Genomic DNA, 16,534 nt, shown 5'->3' with positions numbered 1-16,534 from the left:
ACGCGCTCCTCTACGGGGCGTCTCTGGGTGGAGAGGAGCGGTCGAGGAAGGTCCGACTGCGACGAGCTCCCTTTGCTTCTCGGCCGGAGAAGCTGGCTTCGAGGACAAGGGGTGCCTGGGTACCCCTCGCCCTGCCAGCCGCGCGGGGGGCGCTGCTGCACACACGCCGCCGCGGGGTCCCGGCTGCACGCCGAGGCCAGCTCCTCGCGGCGCTGCAGCCTTCGGAACCCGCCCGCCTTTTGATCCCGGGGGCGGGGCTCGAGGGACGGACCGGACGGGAGGAGGGAGTGCCCGCGGGAGGGCTCCCGGAGCGGAGGCGTAGGAGAAGCAGCGGCTCCGGGAATTCCCGGCCAGGGGCTTTTACCTCTCCAGGGGTAAAAGCCGGCCCGCTTCCGCGACCCCTGCCTTAGAAAACTTGTAACGAGAACCAGATGTGGCGGCTGCTGTCGAACTTTCTCAGAGCCGGTGATTGGTTCCCGGCGTAGGGCCTCAGCCAGTCAGCGCGCTGGGAGGGCCCGGAGGCCCGCCCCACCCCGGCACCCGCGGGTGTCCAGGTTGGAGGCTCGGGCTGAGCCGCTAGTGGGCTGGCGGGCCAGGACGCACTGTGTTGCGGGGCAGCCCGGCGACCGAGCGAGCATGCAAGGGGACCAGGCAGCTGGGCTGCGGGCGCTGTTGGAGCTACTGCAGCCGTTGCTGCTGCTACGACTGCTGTCCCAGGCCGCGGCGCTGCAGCCAGGCGAGCTCTTCCCCTATGGGCAATTCCAGGGGGACCAGCTCCTGGATGAAGGCGACGACGAAAGCTCAGCCGCAGTGAAGCTGGCGAGTCCCTTGCGCTTCTACGATGCCCAGTTCAGCTACCTCTACGTAAGTTCGTCCCCCTCTGGGTGCGGGACTCGGCAGATTTCTCGCAGCTTCTTCCCAGGGGCCCATGTAGTGTGGATCTCCCCGAACCCCTGTCTTCGGAGGAGAGGAAATAGTGCACACGCTTTGCTGTCCCGGAGCGCCCCTGGGGTGGGACCTGGCTTTGCAGCGATACTGCTGCCGAACCCGCTGCTTTTCCTTACCTCGAGTGAGAGAGCAAGAACTGTTCGCGGCCACGCAAGCGTTCCAGGCAGAAAAGAAGGTAGGGTTGCTATGGCAGCCAGGGGGGTTTGCAGTTACGGCAGTGAGAAGGCTGTGCACGTCTGTAGAGCTGGCGTGCTCCCTCCTGGTCCTGAAAGTTTTCTCTAGGTTGTGCGGAATGTGAGAAAATGTGCGAACGAGTTTTAGGGCTCGTGGATCTATTGCGTCGTGCTATAGGGCAGGAGAGGGCAGGTGGGACACGGGCTGAAGTTGGTCTTGTCGCACTGAACCAGGAGTTGGCCTACCAGGCTATGGGGCTGGGAGATCTTCATGCCCGGAGCCTCCATGAGAGACAGGGTGGGCGCACGGGTCTAGACCTGTGGTGGCCGCCCTTGGGCTCCTAGCAGAGTAAGCGACCGCCAGTCAGCTTTTGTCCCCCTCCTGTCTCAGGTGGGCACCAACGGCATCATCTCCACCCAGGACTTCCCCAGGGAGACCCAGTATGTGGACGATGGTTTCCCCACGGACTTCCCGGCCATCGCTCCCTTTCTGGCCGACATCGACACGAGCCAGGGCAAGGGCAGGATCCTCTACCGGGAGGACACGGGTCCAAAAGTGCTGGGCCTGGCCGCCCGCTACGTGCGCGCAGGCTTCCCGCGCGCGGCAGCCTCTGACTTCACCCCCACCCACGCCTTCTTGGCCACCTGGGAGAAGGTGGGCGCCTACGAGGAGGTCAGGTTCGGGACACCTCCCTCGGGAGAGGTAAGTGACAAGGGATGCTTGGCTGCTGAGCCAGTTGAGGGATGGCTTGAATTCTGGGCTGGGACCCAGAGACTGGCTTGGAGCCACTTTTTCTGAGTCTGCTCTTGGGCTGAACCTGATGTATCCTTTGATGGCACCAGGGCTGAAATGGCTTGGAAGTGAAGCCTTCAGGCTTCCACTGAGGATCTGAGAGGTGGTGTCTTTTAGCAAGGAGAAGTGCTTAGGGATGACAGGGCCCCAGTGCAGATGCCATGCGGAAGGCCCTCGGAACACAAGGCGGTTTGCTGTTTGGTTGTTTATTTTTAGAATCACCTCTAAGTATACAAGAATTATTTCTGATTATATGTTCATTGAAAGAGAAAAGCAAATACAAGCAATTTATAAAAGAACAACCTCTCATTTTCCTACCACTCAAAGATGACCACTGTTAAACATTTTCCTGTGTATATTCCAGAGGTTTTTTTCCCTATCAGTATCTGTGTTTATGTCATTTTGTGTTAACAGTGGGTTCACAGTGCACATACTGTTTTGTAGCCTACTTTTCCCCCACTAAATAGTATATTGTGAATATGTTTCAATAAATCTATTCAATAAATCTATTTATTATTGAATCTATTATTGAATAAATCTATTCAATAAATATGTTTCAGTAAACCTATTTCTACAACATTATTTATAAAGTCTGCATAATATTCCAACCCGTGGATTTACCGCTGTGTCCAGTGGTTATTAATATTATTTCCAATTTTTCATCATTATAAATAATTTCGTGAAGCACTTTTGAAGCTGAATCTTTGTGCATGTCCTCAGTTGACATTCCAGGATTTGGAATTGGTGGGCCAGAGGGATGCACTTTTTATAAGGTTCTTGATAGCTGTTGCCAGCTTGCCCTCCAGGTCTACATGCCCCCTAATTTATAGGAGACTGTCTTCAATTTGTTTTATAGTCTCTACTTGAGAAAAGACCCAAGCTCCCAGTCTTTAGGCTTTTGCAACATTGCAAGTACTCCAAATGGACATCAGGTGGGGCCCAAGTGGCTTGGCAACTGGTACACTGCCTCATTCCTGGAGTAAATAGGACTTCCCCCCATGAAATTAGACCTGACTCTAAAGTGTCATAGTCCAAGGGCTGATAATGCTCACAACTTATCTCTATTTTAACTCATCACAGTGTTTCTTAGCTACAGAAAGATGGCACATCTCCTCCCTAAGAGATTAAGTGGCTTGCCCACTCTCACTGAGTAGTTCAAGATGGTAGCCATTCTGTTAGAGAAATATTTCCTGAAGGCTGTATTGAGCAAAGAAGATTTAGACATAAAAATTGATTGAAATTATGATTATTTTTGTCATTCAATTTTTTTGGTCAGGCAACATCTAGTTTTATTTATTATTTTTGTAAAAATGCATGGTTTGACATTGCAATCATTCAATTCAACAGAATACATTCAATTCAAAAAGATATACTGAGCGCCTCCTTTGGTCAACGCACTGGGCTAGGTGGAGAGCTGCAGAAAGTTGTATCAGGTAAAGCCCCCGCCATTAGGTTGCATTCATTCATTTATTTTTGCTTATACATTTAAAAAACCTTTAAAATTAAGTATGACACACCTATAGTCAAAAATTTAGAGAAGAAAATAAACACTATTTGTAATTTCACTAACCAGAGGTCACCACGGCTAATAGTTTACTTTCTTCCAGTCTTCTTTTCTAAGCCCATGTCTGACATGTGGCATATTCGTATATGTGTGTGTGAGTAATTTACATTTAAACACAGCTGAGATTTATTCATCCAACAAACCTTTTTTGCACACTTACTGTATGTCAGGGCTGATGTAGACTCCCTGAAAGCACGTACTCTTTACTCCCAAGGACCTCGAAGCTTAATAGGGACATTGGTTATTGTTCAATATGGTAACTATAGTAGCATTTTGCCTTAAGAAGACTAACTCTCCCCTTCCCTGGTTAGGGGACTCAACTGGGGAAGGTTTCAGTGATAAGGCAGCTTTGAATCTGAGTTAAGCAGAGTGGAACATTCCCTAAAGAAGGACAGCATATGACACATCACCCATGTGTCATAAGGTAGAATGTGCTTGGGGCATTACGTGTGGTCCATGTTACTGAAGAGGAAGGGTGGTGGGACAAGAGGCTGGAAAGGCCCTGGAGTGGGACAGATCATGCTGTGCTAAGAGTTTGGACTCAACTTTTTGGCAGTAGGCAGCCTTTGAAGGATTTAAAGCAGGAGATCGATAGTGTTTGTTAAGACTGCTCTTTCTAGCTGTATTGAGAGGTAAGGGCACAAAGGAAAGACTGACTACTTAGACACAATGATATAGGTTGTTTATTTAAGCTACCTTGTTAATTCTGATAATAATATTTTATCATACTGTCTCCCCACAACAATCCTACAAGGTAAGTACCACCTGACTTCTTCTTTACATTTGACAGATAACAGCAAGAAATTAAAGCCGTTGCCCAAAATTCTGCTCTCAGTGAGGCAAAAGTAGGTTTAGAATACAGATTTCTTGATTCTTAGCTTTTTTTCTTTTATTGCTTTTACCCAGACTTTTTTCATGCAAGACCCATTTCCCTGGCACATGTGATGAAGGAAGACACAACAATAATTGTGCGTTTTCCTCAGACTTCCAGTAAATAAGGCTGGAGTTTTAGTGTCTTGATGTGATCTTGGTACCAGAAGAGTCCTTGGAACCGTATTGCATTCAGAGGAAGAATGAACTAGGAATGAAATCTGCTGCCAAGGACACTGTTGAATCCAATTAGTATTCCAATACTCTGGAGAGAATCAGCTGTTTCCGTCTCACTTTTTCAACACAGAATAGAGAGACAAAGCTGAGTGAGATGAATAAGGGAGAGGAGTAGTTGCGCAGAAGCTCTGGGGTGATGAAATCGCGCTAGAGCTTAAGTTCCAATTTTGTCAGGGCTCATATGAAACTGAAAATTACAATACAGACGTGACTTTGTTAACTATTTTTTTCAATTTCATCTGTAGTGTGGGAATAATGCTTCTCTTGAGCAACTTACCAGGTGGTTAAGATACTAAAGATACTAAATACTAAAGACAATAAAGGTACTAAATAAACATACTAAAGATACTAAAGCTAAATGACAATAAAGATACTAAAAACATTTTGAAAGAAAAAGTATTGATGAAAGGTTATCCAGTGATTTTGGAAACAATGACTCAGTCCCAACCTTAGTTTCCTAAGCTGTGAAGTGGAGTAGCAATGCCTACCTTACAGGATTGTTAACTAAGGTGATGTTTTCACACAGCTACTGCAGTCCCTTAGACCTAGTTGGTGTGATGCTCATCCAACCCATGTTCCCCTCCACTGGCTCGATGGGACCAGGTTCTGGTTCTTTTATTTCTCTATCTTTTAAGGATGCTGTGATGCAAGTCCTTTATATAAGGACTCTTAAAATACAAGGTTTTCCAAAGCACAGTTCCCGTCTAGGCTTTTTTGGGTGGGGAATGCAGGAGGATTTGTAGACTCCATCTCTCTTCCACTTTTCTAATTAAAATCAATCTTCAGACATTGCCATATGCTGAGTTGGCTTCAGGGTTTGTTTCATTTAGAAAGGAGATAAGGATTCTGTTAAAGAGAGAATGTTTTTTCAATTACCCGTGTTGAAGGGTGTTGTGAATACTTCAAAGAGCTCTGTGACTTGAGTTCTTGTTCTAATGGTTCTATGGAGGTAGGTTTTGGCAAGTAATCTACTTTGCTTGAAGGAGTTCTACGTGGCTTTCTTAAACCTTGGCATATTAAGCTTATGTTGCAAAGTTACTGGAAACTTGAAAATATCAGAGGAATGGCATCTTTACCACTTAACAATTTCAGTTATCCTTTCCCTCTGTGAATATTCATGATGGCTGTGACAGGATGTGACAGGTGATATTGCAGAGATGTCAAGATGTAACTGTACCTAAAAATATGAACAAATAGTGTTTATCAATTGAGTTAATCTGAGATTCCTCAAGCTGTCATAGGTAGTTGACAGAGCAAAGAAGTCACGGTATTGATATTCAAAGAACTTATTTATGGGAGACATAAAGAGGGCTAGTGTTCCTTCAGCTGTGTTTTTTGGGGGAGGGGAGTATTGTTGGGTTGTTGTTTGAGGGATGGGGTTTATAGAGGACTGGTCACACAGATCTGTGTGGTATGGGGAATGTTTTGTTGACCTAAAGTTAAGTAGTGCTGAAAGAATGGATCTTGATGATGAGGCAGCAGGAGAGACCGATCTGGGTTAGGGTGTGGGAGAAGGCTGCTGGGAGAGCTGAGGCTGCAGAGTGGATGAGGGAGTCATGGGGCAGTAACGTAAGAGGAGCCAAAGGTTGCCCAGTGGAGGCCTCAGTGCAGGGACGGAGGCACGTTGACTTGCTTAAAAAGGATGACAGTCATTGAGAGAGGGCATTGGATCCACAGAGAGAATGAGAGGTAAAAGCAGGACTCTGCTGTAGCGTTTTGACTTCTGGGGCTGACGTCCAGAAGAGGGGAGGTCTGCAGTCTACCTGAAAGAGTTTAACCAGAGTCTGAGATGCAGCTGTAAACACAGACACAATGAGACATGTAAGGAAACTGGTTAAAGAAATGCTGAAGTTTTGCCAAAGACTAAGGGTCAGGAAGGATGTGATAGTACCGAGCACTTATTTTAGAGTTTTGGGCAGGATTTATAGGGTTTAGGACGGAAAATGAACGAGGGAAAATCATGCATGTGACAGTATCATGCGGTAATGGAAGATGGAGAATTATACTGAGGCATGGAGGGTAGTGTTGACACCAAACACTGGGGGCCAGAAGTCAGCGATGCTGCAACTGTAGAATGCCTGTGACCCCAAGAAAGAAAGAAAAGAAAACCTGATGACCCCTCAGGAGTCCACCCTACTCATTAATTTTCACTGTAATTTTTGTAAGCCACTATAGGCAAATCCCTTTGGGACAGGGATGGCACTGTTCTGATTTTTTGCTAGATGACTGAAAGTAGTTAAATGGGTTGCAAAAGTTAGAAACTCAAAGATGGGCATGTTTTATGTCCATCAGCTCAGCTCTGCCCTGTGTCAAGGCAATATTGACTGGTGACATCCTATACCTGGAAGGGAGTTAGACTCCTGCCTGCTTTCTGCTGAGAGCTCTGGCTTTTCTCTCTTTCTGATAACAGGATGACGGAAGCCTTGAAGCTCAGCAGTCACTGGCCCTGATTTTCTGGTGCTGCTTCTCTGCCCGTGGAGGCCCCTCTCTCCTCTCTGGGGTCCTGGAGGAGTTGGGAACCTGTGACCCTTTTGTAGGGTTTGGCAGCCCATCTGAAGGTTTCCCCTCGGAGACAGAGCATGTGGGGTTCTTGCAAAGGCTTGTCTCTAGGAATGTGAAGACCTTTCCGGTCTGGAAACCAGTCAAGAGTGCTTGTGGGGAGGGGCAGCCCTTTAGGACTTGGGAAGGCCACTCTTTAGCAATCAGATGTAGAGTTTTACAGAACTGAGAACTTTCAGGGTGATCATTTGTGTGTGGGTGGTTTCTAAGTAGACAAACTTTTGGCCAGTACTTTGGGATCCTAAATTTTATTTTAAATTCTTCTTTTATTTGCCTTTATTTAAATACTTGCCACCTATAATAAGTGCTTATCTCAGGGATGGCTTGTAAATACATTGAATAAATTTTTATTGAAATGAATTTGTTGACTGAAAGAATGAATGAAATTAAGTGCTAAATGCCCAGACCCCAGTAAAAAAGTCAGACACTCCTCTTTCCAGCTCTGTTTACTTTTCCTCACCCCTCCTCCCTCATCCCCTTCAATTCCTTCACAATCTATAGGCCCTCCTTATCTCACAGAATTTCTCTAAACTTAGAACCAGGATTCTTCCTATCTCTGTTGTGGGCAATCGATGTCAGGAGCTTTGAAAGCTAAGCCTTTAGAAACATTCTTTCTCCTCCCTTGAGTACTTTTCTTTCCCTAGTTGAACTTTATTTATTTCTGACTAATGTAAAACTCAGAAGTTATTTAATCCACATTAATTGATGATGTAGAATATACGATGTATAGACATGTTGCAGAACAGTCTTTGTTTATATTTGACAGAAGTTCAGGCTTCCCAGCTTTGAGAAATTCAAGAAAACATGTTTTGTCTTTTTTTGTTGTTGTTGAAAAACTCAAGCTTTGCTGATGAAACAATGAACAACTACGACGATAACAACAAATATGCTAGGCCCTCTCCCCCGACCCCTGCAAGTTTGTGAACTTAAAGAAAAGCAAAGAGCAAATCCAAACGAGGTGACCTTTTCAATGTTAGAGGCTGCAAGAAAGGTTGTGTATAATTTTGGTTTTTCTTGGAAAGCATTTAAAAACCTGTGTGTTTTTGTTCGATAAGCAAAACCTCAAAACTGTACTTAGAAATTAAACATTTGTGGGAAGATTTAACATTAGGAGAGACCTTGAGCACTGTATGGGGAAGGACCCAGGACAGAACAAAATGCAGGGCACATTCCTCGTTTGCTGTTTTGTTTGGCACACTGTGATGTTCTTCTTTGTGCCTAATTTTGACAGTCTAGCAAGATGCGGCAATAACACTGCCTATTAGTAAATAATGTGTCTATGAATCACATTATTTAAAGAGCAGTGGTATTTATAAATACTTCCCAAGTTTCCTACTAAATTGTAAAAGGATTGGGATTTAGTGAGAGAGCTGTTCTCAGAGTCCTCGATATAACATCTTTTTAAGATAATCAAGCACCATTAACAGATCATTTTGGTGGGGTGGGAGGAGATAGCTGGATGTAGATAAAGGCATTGAAAATATGTGAATAAATTGAACTTTAAGGAGTGATTCCATAAGGACCTGCTTAGGTGTTGAGTTTGTGGCTAATTTAATTCCCAGCTGCTCTTTCTGGTCTGCTTTGGCTCCTCCTGTGCTTATTAACATTCCTAGGGCCTCCCTACCCTTGCCCCCACTGCAAGGTGAGGTCTTGGGTACACGTCCTCCTCTGTAGCTTCTATTCCCTCTTTCAGTAACTCTCCTCGAATTCCAGCCTTGGCTGTTTTCCTCTTCTAAGCTGTGAGACCATCCTGGGCACAAGCTCCTTTGCTTCTTCAGCACCAAGCATAATGTCTGGTGCTTAACAGGCACTTGGCTGATTGAATTACTGCACAGACGATCAATAAATGGAGTTTATAAACACATAAACAGCTAACTAGGCAAAATGAGGTAAATGTTAACTAGAAACACTCACAGTAGCATTTGGAGGGTCGGAGGACAGAAATAAGTCTCCGCAGAATCACACAGAGGGGCAGCGCTAGAAGGTGAGGAAGGTTTTAGGCACAGGGAAACATGAGCAAAAGTACGGAAGCATCAGGGTACATGGGACAAGTGGGGAATGTTAAAAAGTCTGATGGACATACAGCAAATCTGAACCTGGGAGGAGAGTAAGGCGGGTTCCACTTCGCTCTGAATGAATGGTGTGCTAAAGAGTGGCTGGAGAGGCCCAGCGGCACAGGACATGGACTCTGATCTGGCTGGACGGCCTGACACCGTGAACTGGCTACCTGACCTTGGACAGATTTGTTAGCCCCCGTGTTTCTCTTTCCTCATTTGTAACTCTGGTGCTGGTATGAAAAGATCGATGGACGAGAAAAGAGAGTGAGGCTGCGAGAACAGTAAGGAGGCCTTTTGATTGGCTAGCACCTAACATCATTCCTGCCCACCATGGGCATTCAGTGAGTAGGCGAATGAGTAAATGATCCAGGTGAGTGCACAGGGCAGAAAACGAGGGCAGTGGCGGTGGGAATGGACAGGGCCAGCTTGCTCCTTGCTCTCAGCTCTGAAAGAGGTTTGGATGGGAGAAGTTTGAAACCTTAAAAGGTATTATTTTCTTAACTCGTGTTTTTACCTATGCATATTTTGACTATTAATCTAAATTGATAAAAGATGATTATAATAACATAGCTCATAAAATTATATTGTAACTTGAAGAGGAAATTTAAAAGGATAGTGTGTATAAAAACAATTTGGAGAAATCCTAAGAAGGAAAACCCTTTGTACTTTGTGATGCTTTGTTTGCATTGTCTTTTTGTTTGTTTGTTTTATTAAGAATATTTCCTTTTTTTTTTTTTTTTCACAGCTGAATACATTCCAGGCAGTTTTGGCATCTGATGAGTCTGATACCTACGCCCTCTTTCTTTATCCTGCCAATGGCCTTCAGTTCTTTGGAACGCGCCCCAAAGAGGCCTATAATGTCCAGCTCAAGCTTCCAGCCCGGGTGGGCTTCTGCCAAGGGGACACTGACGACCCAAAGAGAGAGGGAGCGTATTTCAGCTTAACTAGCACCGAACAATCTGTGAAAAATCTCTACCAGTAAGTACCATAGGGCTTAAGCCCTTTCCTGTTGGAATGTACGGACCCTTAGGAGCTTCCCGAAGTTGAGAGGCCATAAGGCCGTGAAATAATGTCTGGGTGGTTTCCAAGCAAGGCATCAGGTCAAAACCAGGACTAGACTAGACACTGAGAGGAACAAGTTCACCAAATAGAAAAGGTGCTTTATTTCGCTTGCCCTTTTGGCTAACGATACCTGCAACAGAACTGCGTGTCTGTGTGTGTTTGCCGAGCCACTGAGGCTCGCTGTGGAAAACATTGCTCTTGGCACCACATAAAAATACCCAGTAACGTAACTGCCCAGACTGAAGTTTTCCAGGTTAATTATTTCACAGGAGCAGATATTGTGAGTTTAGTCTTTTGGACAGATAACATATTAAAAGTTAAAGGAAGAGTAATGTAATTTGGGAAACAAATAATCGGACTGGTAGATTTTTAGAAATCTCAGGCTTTCTCTGTGGCTTTATCTACTGAAATCGTACTGGTTGGTCGTCCGTGGGGTCACAGGACTGACAGCGCATTCCTCAGTTCCACGAGCGGCTTACTCTGTTCATACAACCCTAAGCCCGTTCCCTTTTTGACATTCCACGTCAAGCCAGTGTAGGGGTTAGCACCTGTTGAAATTTATTGATTTCAGGGCTTTAAAAAAAATTCTTGTTTTTATTTATTTCCTGAATACTGATCTAGAAACTAGATCAGTTTGGCTACTGAGCTTCCCTTCCTGCCTCTCAGTTTCACTCCATTATTCCTGGATATTGAACACGTTACACGTGCGCCTGCCATCTGCTCTGTTCAGCTTCCTGAGAGCCCGCCTTACAACCAAATGTGTTACTCGAGCTAACATTTTTTGAGAGCTTACTATTGGTCAAACATTGTGCTAAACACTTTCTAGAAGCTGTCTTAATTAAAATTCACAAGAATCCTAGGAAGTAAGTTATACTCTTTTTTCAATTTGACAAATGAGCTTAGGAAAGCTACATTGACTACAATCTCAGTTATTACGTGGCAAAGCCAAAATTCAAGCACAGGGCTGGAGCTCGGAACTACTCATTTTATGCTAAAATCTGGTTTTCTTTTCCATTCTTATGATCCATGTTGGGCATCTTGAGGTCTTCACCTAGGCTGCCTTTCATTCTAGACTCTGGAGAAAGCTTAGCTCCTTGCTTTTTCTCCCTGGGTTCCACCCGACTCTTCCACCCTGGAGGCTACGGAGTCTCTGCTCCTCAGATATTATGGAAAACTCACAGGGGGCCAAGCACTCGAAAGACAAAAATGTCTAAGGCACAGGCCCTGCACTAGCAACTTGCCCTCTAGTGGGGTTGACAGACAGACAGATCAACAATTCCAGAGCATTAGAATAAGTGCCAACATCTACACAGGGCCCAGGAGGTGGCGGGGGCCAGAAAGCCTGTAGGAAGAGCAGTTGTGCTTCCCCAGCACAATCATAGAGGCCCCTCAGGCCCTCAGGACACACACACACCCACACACACACGCCCCTTCTTTCATGCCTTCCCTCATTTTTACCTTTGATGCTTCCTGGAAACCTCTGAATCGCTGGATGAGAGCAAAATAGCTGTGGGGCCAAAATGATTAACAGACAGATCTTTCTTTAAGTGTAACCTATACTAAATATTAAAAAATAAAATAAATTATAAATCATGCACAATAATGTGAAGTAAAAGGAAAAATTGCCCTGGCTGGTGTGGCTCAGTGGATTCAGTGCCAGCCTATGAACTGAAAGGTCGCTGGTTCAATTCCCGGTCAGGGCACATGCCTGGGTTGTGGGCCAGGTCCCCAGCTAGGGGTGTGTAAGAGATCGATGTGTCTCATTGCACATTGATGTTTCTCTCCCTCTTTTTCTCCCTCCCTTCCCATCTCTCTAAAAATAAATAAGTATAATATTTAAAAACATGTAAAAATTGCCCAGTATTACTACTTTCAAGAGATAGCTAGTGTTAATAGTCCTTCCAGAATTTTAAGTATATGTAAAAAATTTTAAAAGCCAAAATAGTTCTTTTGCTGTACATGGGGCATTTTCCCATTTATCACTGTCTTATAAACCTCTTTCAGTACAATATCTGTCTATATTATCATTTTAAGGCTATAAAACATGTCCGTATATATCCTATGTCATTCAGACAACTTATCCATGAACATTTGATCTGTTTCTGGTTTTTCCTTTTATAAATACCATTACAGTAAACAGCATAAAATACAGAGTGAGGCAAAAGTAGATTTACAGTTGTGAGTATGTGAGACACACAGTTTGTCTATTCTTGTATTAATATTTATTAATTATCGTACAAGCAAGTGTAAACCTACTTTTCCCTCACCCTGTACATTGCTCAGATTCTCATTTCTTTTAAAAGTAGAATTGCTAAAAAAGGATATATTAAGCCTAACATTTTGATGTGTATTAACATATTGCCCTTCAGAAACTTTGCACCAACTTATATCTTCACTGGTAATGTAGGGCAGTGATCGACAGCGTCTGTTCCCTACAGGCTTCCGTCCTGTGTAATATTGGTGAACTTGATAGGCATAAAATGTTCATAGTTTTACTCTAGTTTCTTTGATTGCTAGTAAATCTGAAGAACTTTTATATGATTAATAGCCATTTATCTGTCTTTTTTGTGACTTATCCGTCCATATCCTTTGCAATTTTCTGTTGGAGTGTTTACAAAGAACTCTTAAAATAAGAAAAAATATGGTTAAGACCTCAGTCCGTGTACAAGATGTGAGTATTTTGATCCACTCATTCATCTTTAAAGTAACTCATGACCTAGAAGTTCAACGTATGTTGAGGGTTGTCAAAGTTATTGGTCTTTTCCTTTATTATTTCAGGTCTTGGTGTTATTCTCAGAAAGGTCTTCTCTACCTCCAAATTATAGAAATGTTCCTCAATTAAATCATCTATCTTATAGTTCATTATTTGAATTTTCAAAAAATGTAGAAAAATGGAGAGTAGCTAAATGAACACCCAAATGCCTGTAATATAGATTCAAGTTGTTGACACTTTGCCATATGCATCAATTCTTTTTTCTTTTTTGCTTCATTGTTTTAAAGTAAGTCACACACGTCATGCCATTCCCTCCTAAACACTTCAGCATACAGCTCTGAAGAATTAAGTTACTTTCCTAGTCAGTGGAATCTCTGTCTTCCTCAATCTTATTTCATCATTATAAGCTCAAAGGTCATCAATTATATAATTCATAGTGTGTTTGCCATAAATCTTCTGAAAATTTAAATGTGAATGCACGCATTTGCATTTTTGAGATTACACTTTTCTGTTTCCTGGAAGACAGAAGTTGCTAAGTACTTATTATGTACAGGGCCCCTGTTAGGCATTTTATGTGATTTTCTAACTTAATCCTCCTAACAACCCCAGGGAGGATGACACTGTCACCTCATTTTGTAGTCTTGTTTTTCCTTTCTAGGAAATACATTCTTTCTATCACTCAGCTTTCCAAATGGCCTTCGATTTTAGGATAAACTCAAATTGGTTATTTTCCCACCAAACGCAGTGACAAAAGCCAAGATAGTGATTTATATTTACTCAGGAGAGTATTTTATTTAGCTTTTATCTGTGATAATTTGTATTTCTCCACTCTTTGAAGCTTTTATAGTTTTTTGTTTCTAACACCAAGCAGAAATTTCACAGCTGCAACACCTCTGATGTGATAATAAGCTCAGCGTCCACACATCTTCAGGGTTCTCTCTTATCTTCCGCAGTGTTCCTTATTTGCTTGCCAAGAAACGCCGGCATTAATTCTCAGAACTTACAACAATACATAGCATATTACACAAAGAATCACAGTTTGGCTTTTTATAGTCCTGTTTCCCTAAGTTAATTATAATAGCAGCAGCAGCAGCCACTGCCATAACAATAACACACACAGGGGGAGAGATGGAGATAGAGATGGGGGATAGAGGGTGAAAGAGATTCATTCTCATAATTGTGTGCAAATATTATTGCTATAGAAACACATATGTATATGATGAGCACTTCCCCAATGAGTGAAGTTCTCTTGTCATTATATGAGTCAATGAATTCTTTACTAACTTATTAGTGCATTAACTCTTATTCCTCATGGACTGACTTTTGAGGAAATCCAATAGCATGGGAGGCTCTGAGTCTGGCATTTTGTACATACACCAGAGGAATACTCAGACTGGTGAATTCAAGCTTGCCAGACCCTTGTTTGTTCGAGTTTTTCCTTGTTTTTAGAAATCTTATACACAGTCGTTCTTTTCAGAGTGTATCATTGGCTTTAAAATAAATGATTATTGGGATATTTGGGAGACTGAATAGCCCATGTTCTTTTCTAGTAGAGTGAGCTCTCCATTTCCAAATATTTCTGAGTACTTCTTACCTATGACCCATGGCATTTTTATTAATCTATTTTCTTATTTTCCCCTTAACTTTGTTCTACACTTGCTCAACATTTTAGACTTGTGCACTTGTATTTCTTTGAATTATTTTTTACATTGACTCACCATTCTCTGTGAGGTAGTTAATTGAACAATCCATATGACTAAACAGTGAAATGTCTTTAACATTCTGTAGAAGAATGATAATTCAGATGCTGACAATAGTGTATTGGTTTTTGGACATAAAATAATTACTATTTCATAGTAATATAATGCCCGAGTATAGAGCATGGGTTTTGATGCTCGTGTTGAGTCCAAGCTCTGTCAATTATTAGGATTAGTTAGCCTCTCGAAACCTATTTTCTCCTCTGTAAAACTGGGCATGGAAACCACCCCTGCCTTGCAGATTGTACTGAAGAATGTTAAGCACTTGGCACATAACTAATTCTTAAAAGCATGTAGTCATCATTATTATTTAAGTGTTTGGCAAAAGTTTTCAGCACACGTTTTCTTAGAAGTAGAAAAAAGATAAAATATTCCCACATTCCCTCTTTGTTTTCAATCAGCCAGATTTTAGATAAAACGTGGATTGTAGAAGAAATTATAACTTGATAGTCTAGCATTCTGTGAAACAGCCTTTGAAAGTGAATTGTTTATATCAAAATTTTAGTACAGTCCTTTTAGTTAACATGTAAGTCTCAGTTGATTTTCTGCACCATTGAAAACTCTGAATCTGATCTTAATAGTCTTTCAGTTTTAAAATAAATTGGTCACCTTTGTAGGAGGGTGGGTGAATGGCCATTTTTGTTAGCATGCACTGTTCCTTGTTGTTTAGACACAGCAACCTGGGGATTCCTGGAGTGTGGGCCTTTCACATCGGCAGCGCCTCTCCTTTGGACAATGTCAGACCCGCAACCGTTGGAGGAGTCCTCTCCAATGCCCGCTCTTCAACATCCCTGGAACAGCCCTTCAGCCATGCTTCAGCCCTGGAAGGCAAGTACAGCGAGCACAATTTGGGTTATTATAGTGAGAATGAGGAGGAGGTTGAATCCAGAGGAGACGTTGAAAGGCCACAGCAGTATCAATGTTTCCTTCCACTCAAAAGCTGATGCTAGGCCTGTAGGACATGGTATCTCTGCTCCAAACTCCGACTTGGCCTCCCCTTGGCATTCAACACCTAGAAAGATGCCATTCTACCCTGAAAGAGAATCTGCCACCTTGGACCCTCAAACCAAAGAGGGCAGGCATGTGAAGGAGATAGATGCCCCAGATATTAGAGGCCCAGTCTTCTAAACAGCCAGGGACTAGCGGCCCAGCTCCGTCAGAGATAGAAGGAAATTCATTGAGTCCTTCCCAGGGAGCCCCACCTCCCTACCTTGAAAACAGAAGTATCTGGCCTGACCCAGACAGAGGGACACTACCGTCAGAAAGGGGTGTTCCTCCAGCCCATCCTGAACAAGAGGTAGTTCTGCCCAATTACTCCGTTCCAGGTCACACAACACCATGGGATCATGGGGGGCACGTGGAAGGGGTGGAAGACGACAACGGTTCCAACATGGGGGGTAAGTGGGTCACACCTGGGTGCTAAGATTCCATTTTTAAAAAGCTGGTTTTGCAGGGAGTCATAATTTTTCTTTCAAGTGAGTATGTGGAAAGTTTAGCAAAAAGATTGGAACTGATTTTTGAAAGCATGTTTCAGGAGATAGAATATCTTTCCTTTGCCAAATACATCTTGGCAGACAAATTCTGTTTGGAATCTCTTGACGATTAATAACGTTTTTAAAAAACGGGCCTCATGAAGTGAGTGGGAAAGGACTGGTTTGCTTGTGCCAGCTGTGCTCTCAAGTGTAATGAAGAATTTCAGTGTGAAAGTTCAGCAAAGGTAAACGTTCTGGGGCTTCGCGCACATTACAGTGATGGAGGGCAGACGACTTTAGCTCCGAGTGGCTAACATTCCAGATTCTTC

The 16,534-nt window shown here is 43.3% G+C and overlaps 1 protein-coding gene across 3 annotated transcripts in view; it reads left to right on the top strand.

Annotated features, from left to right (window-relative positions):
* Positions 1 to 327: 327 nt before the first annotated feature.
* The window catches only part of NID2 (nidogen 2), a 56,339-nt gene continuing 40,132 nt past the window's right edge, over positions 328 to 16,534 (top strand). For 2 of the 3 annotated variants that reach the window (XM_053928352.1, XM_045201627.2), the window contains exons 1-4: positions 328 to 864; positions 1,513 to 1,824; positions 9,947 to 10,179; positions 15,404 to 15,561. In XM_053928352.1, the coding sequence (XP_053784327.1) occupies positions 637 to 864; positions 1,513 to 1,824; positions 9,947 to 10,179; positions 15,404 to 15,561 (931 nt within the window). In that variant the 5' untranslated portion in view covers positions 328 to 636. Of the gene's footprint in view, positions 865 to 1,512; positions 1,825 to 9,108; positions 9,572 to 9,946; positions 10,180 to 15,403; positions 15,562 to 16,534 lie in introns of those variants that run through there. The other variant, XM_045201628.3, reaches the window with a different exon arrangement.

The sequence above is a fragment of the Desmodus rotundus genome, chromosome 7 (assembly GCF_022682495.2).
Source record: "Desmodus rotundus isolate HL8 chromosome 7, HLdesRot8A.1, whole genome shotgun sequence".
Classification (NCBI taxonomy): domain Eukaryota; kingdom Metazoa; phylum Chordata; class Mammalia; order Chiroptera; family Phyllostomidae; genus Desmodus; species Desmodus rotundus.
This window is presented reverse-complemented; position numbering and strand designations above follow the sequence as displayed.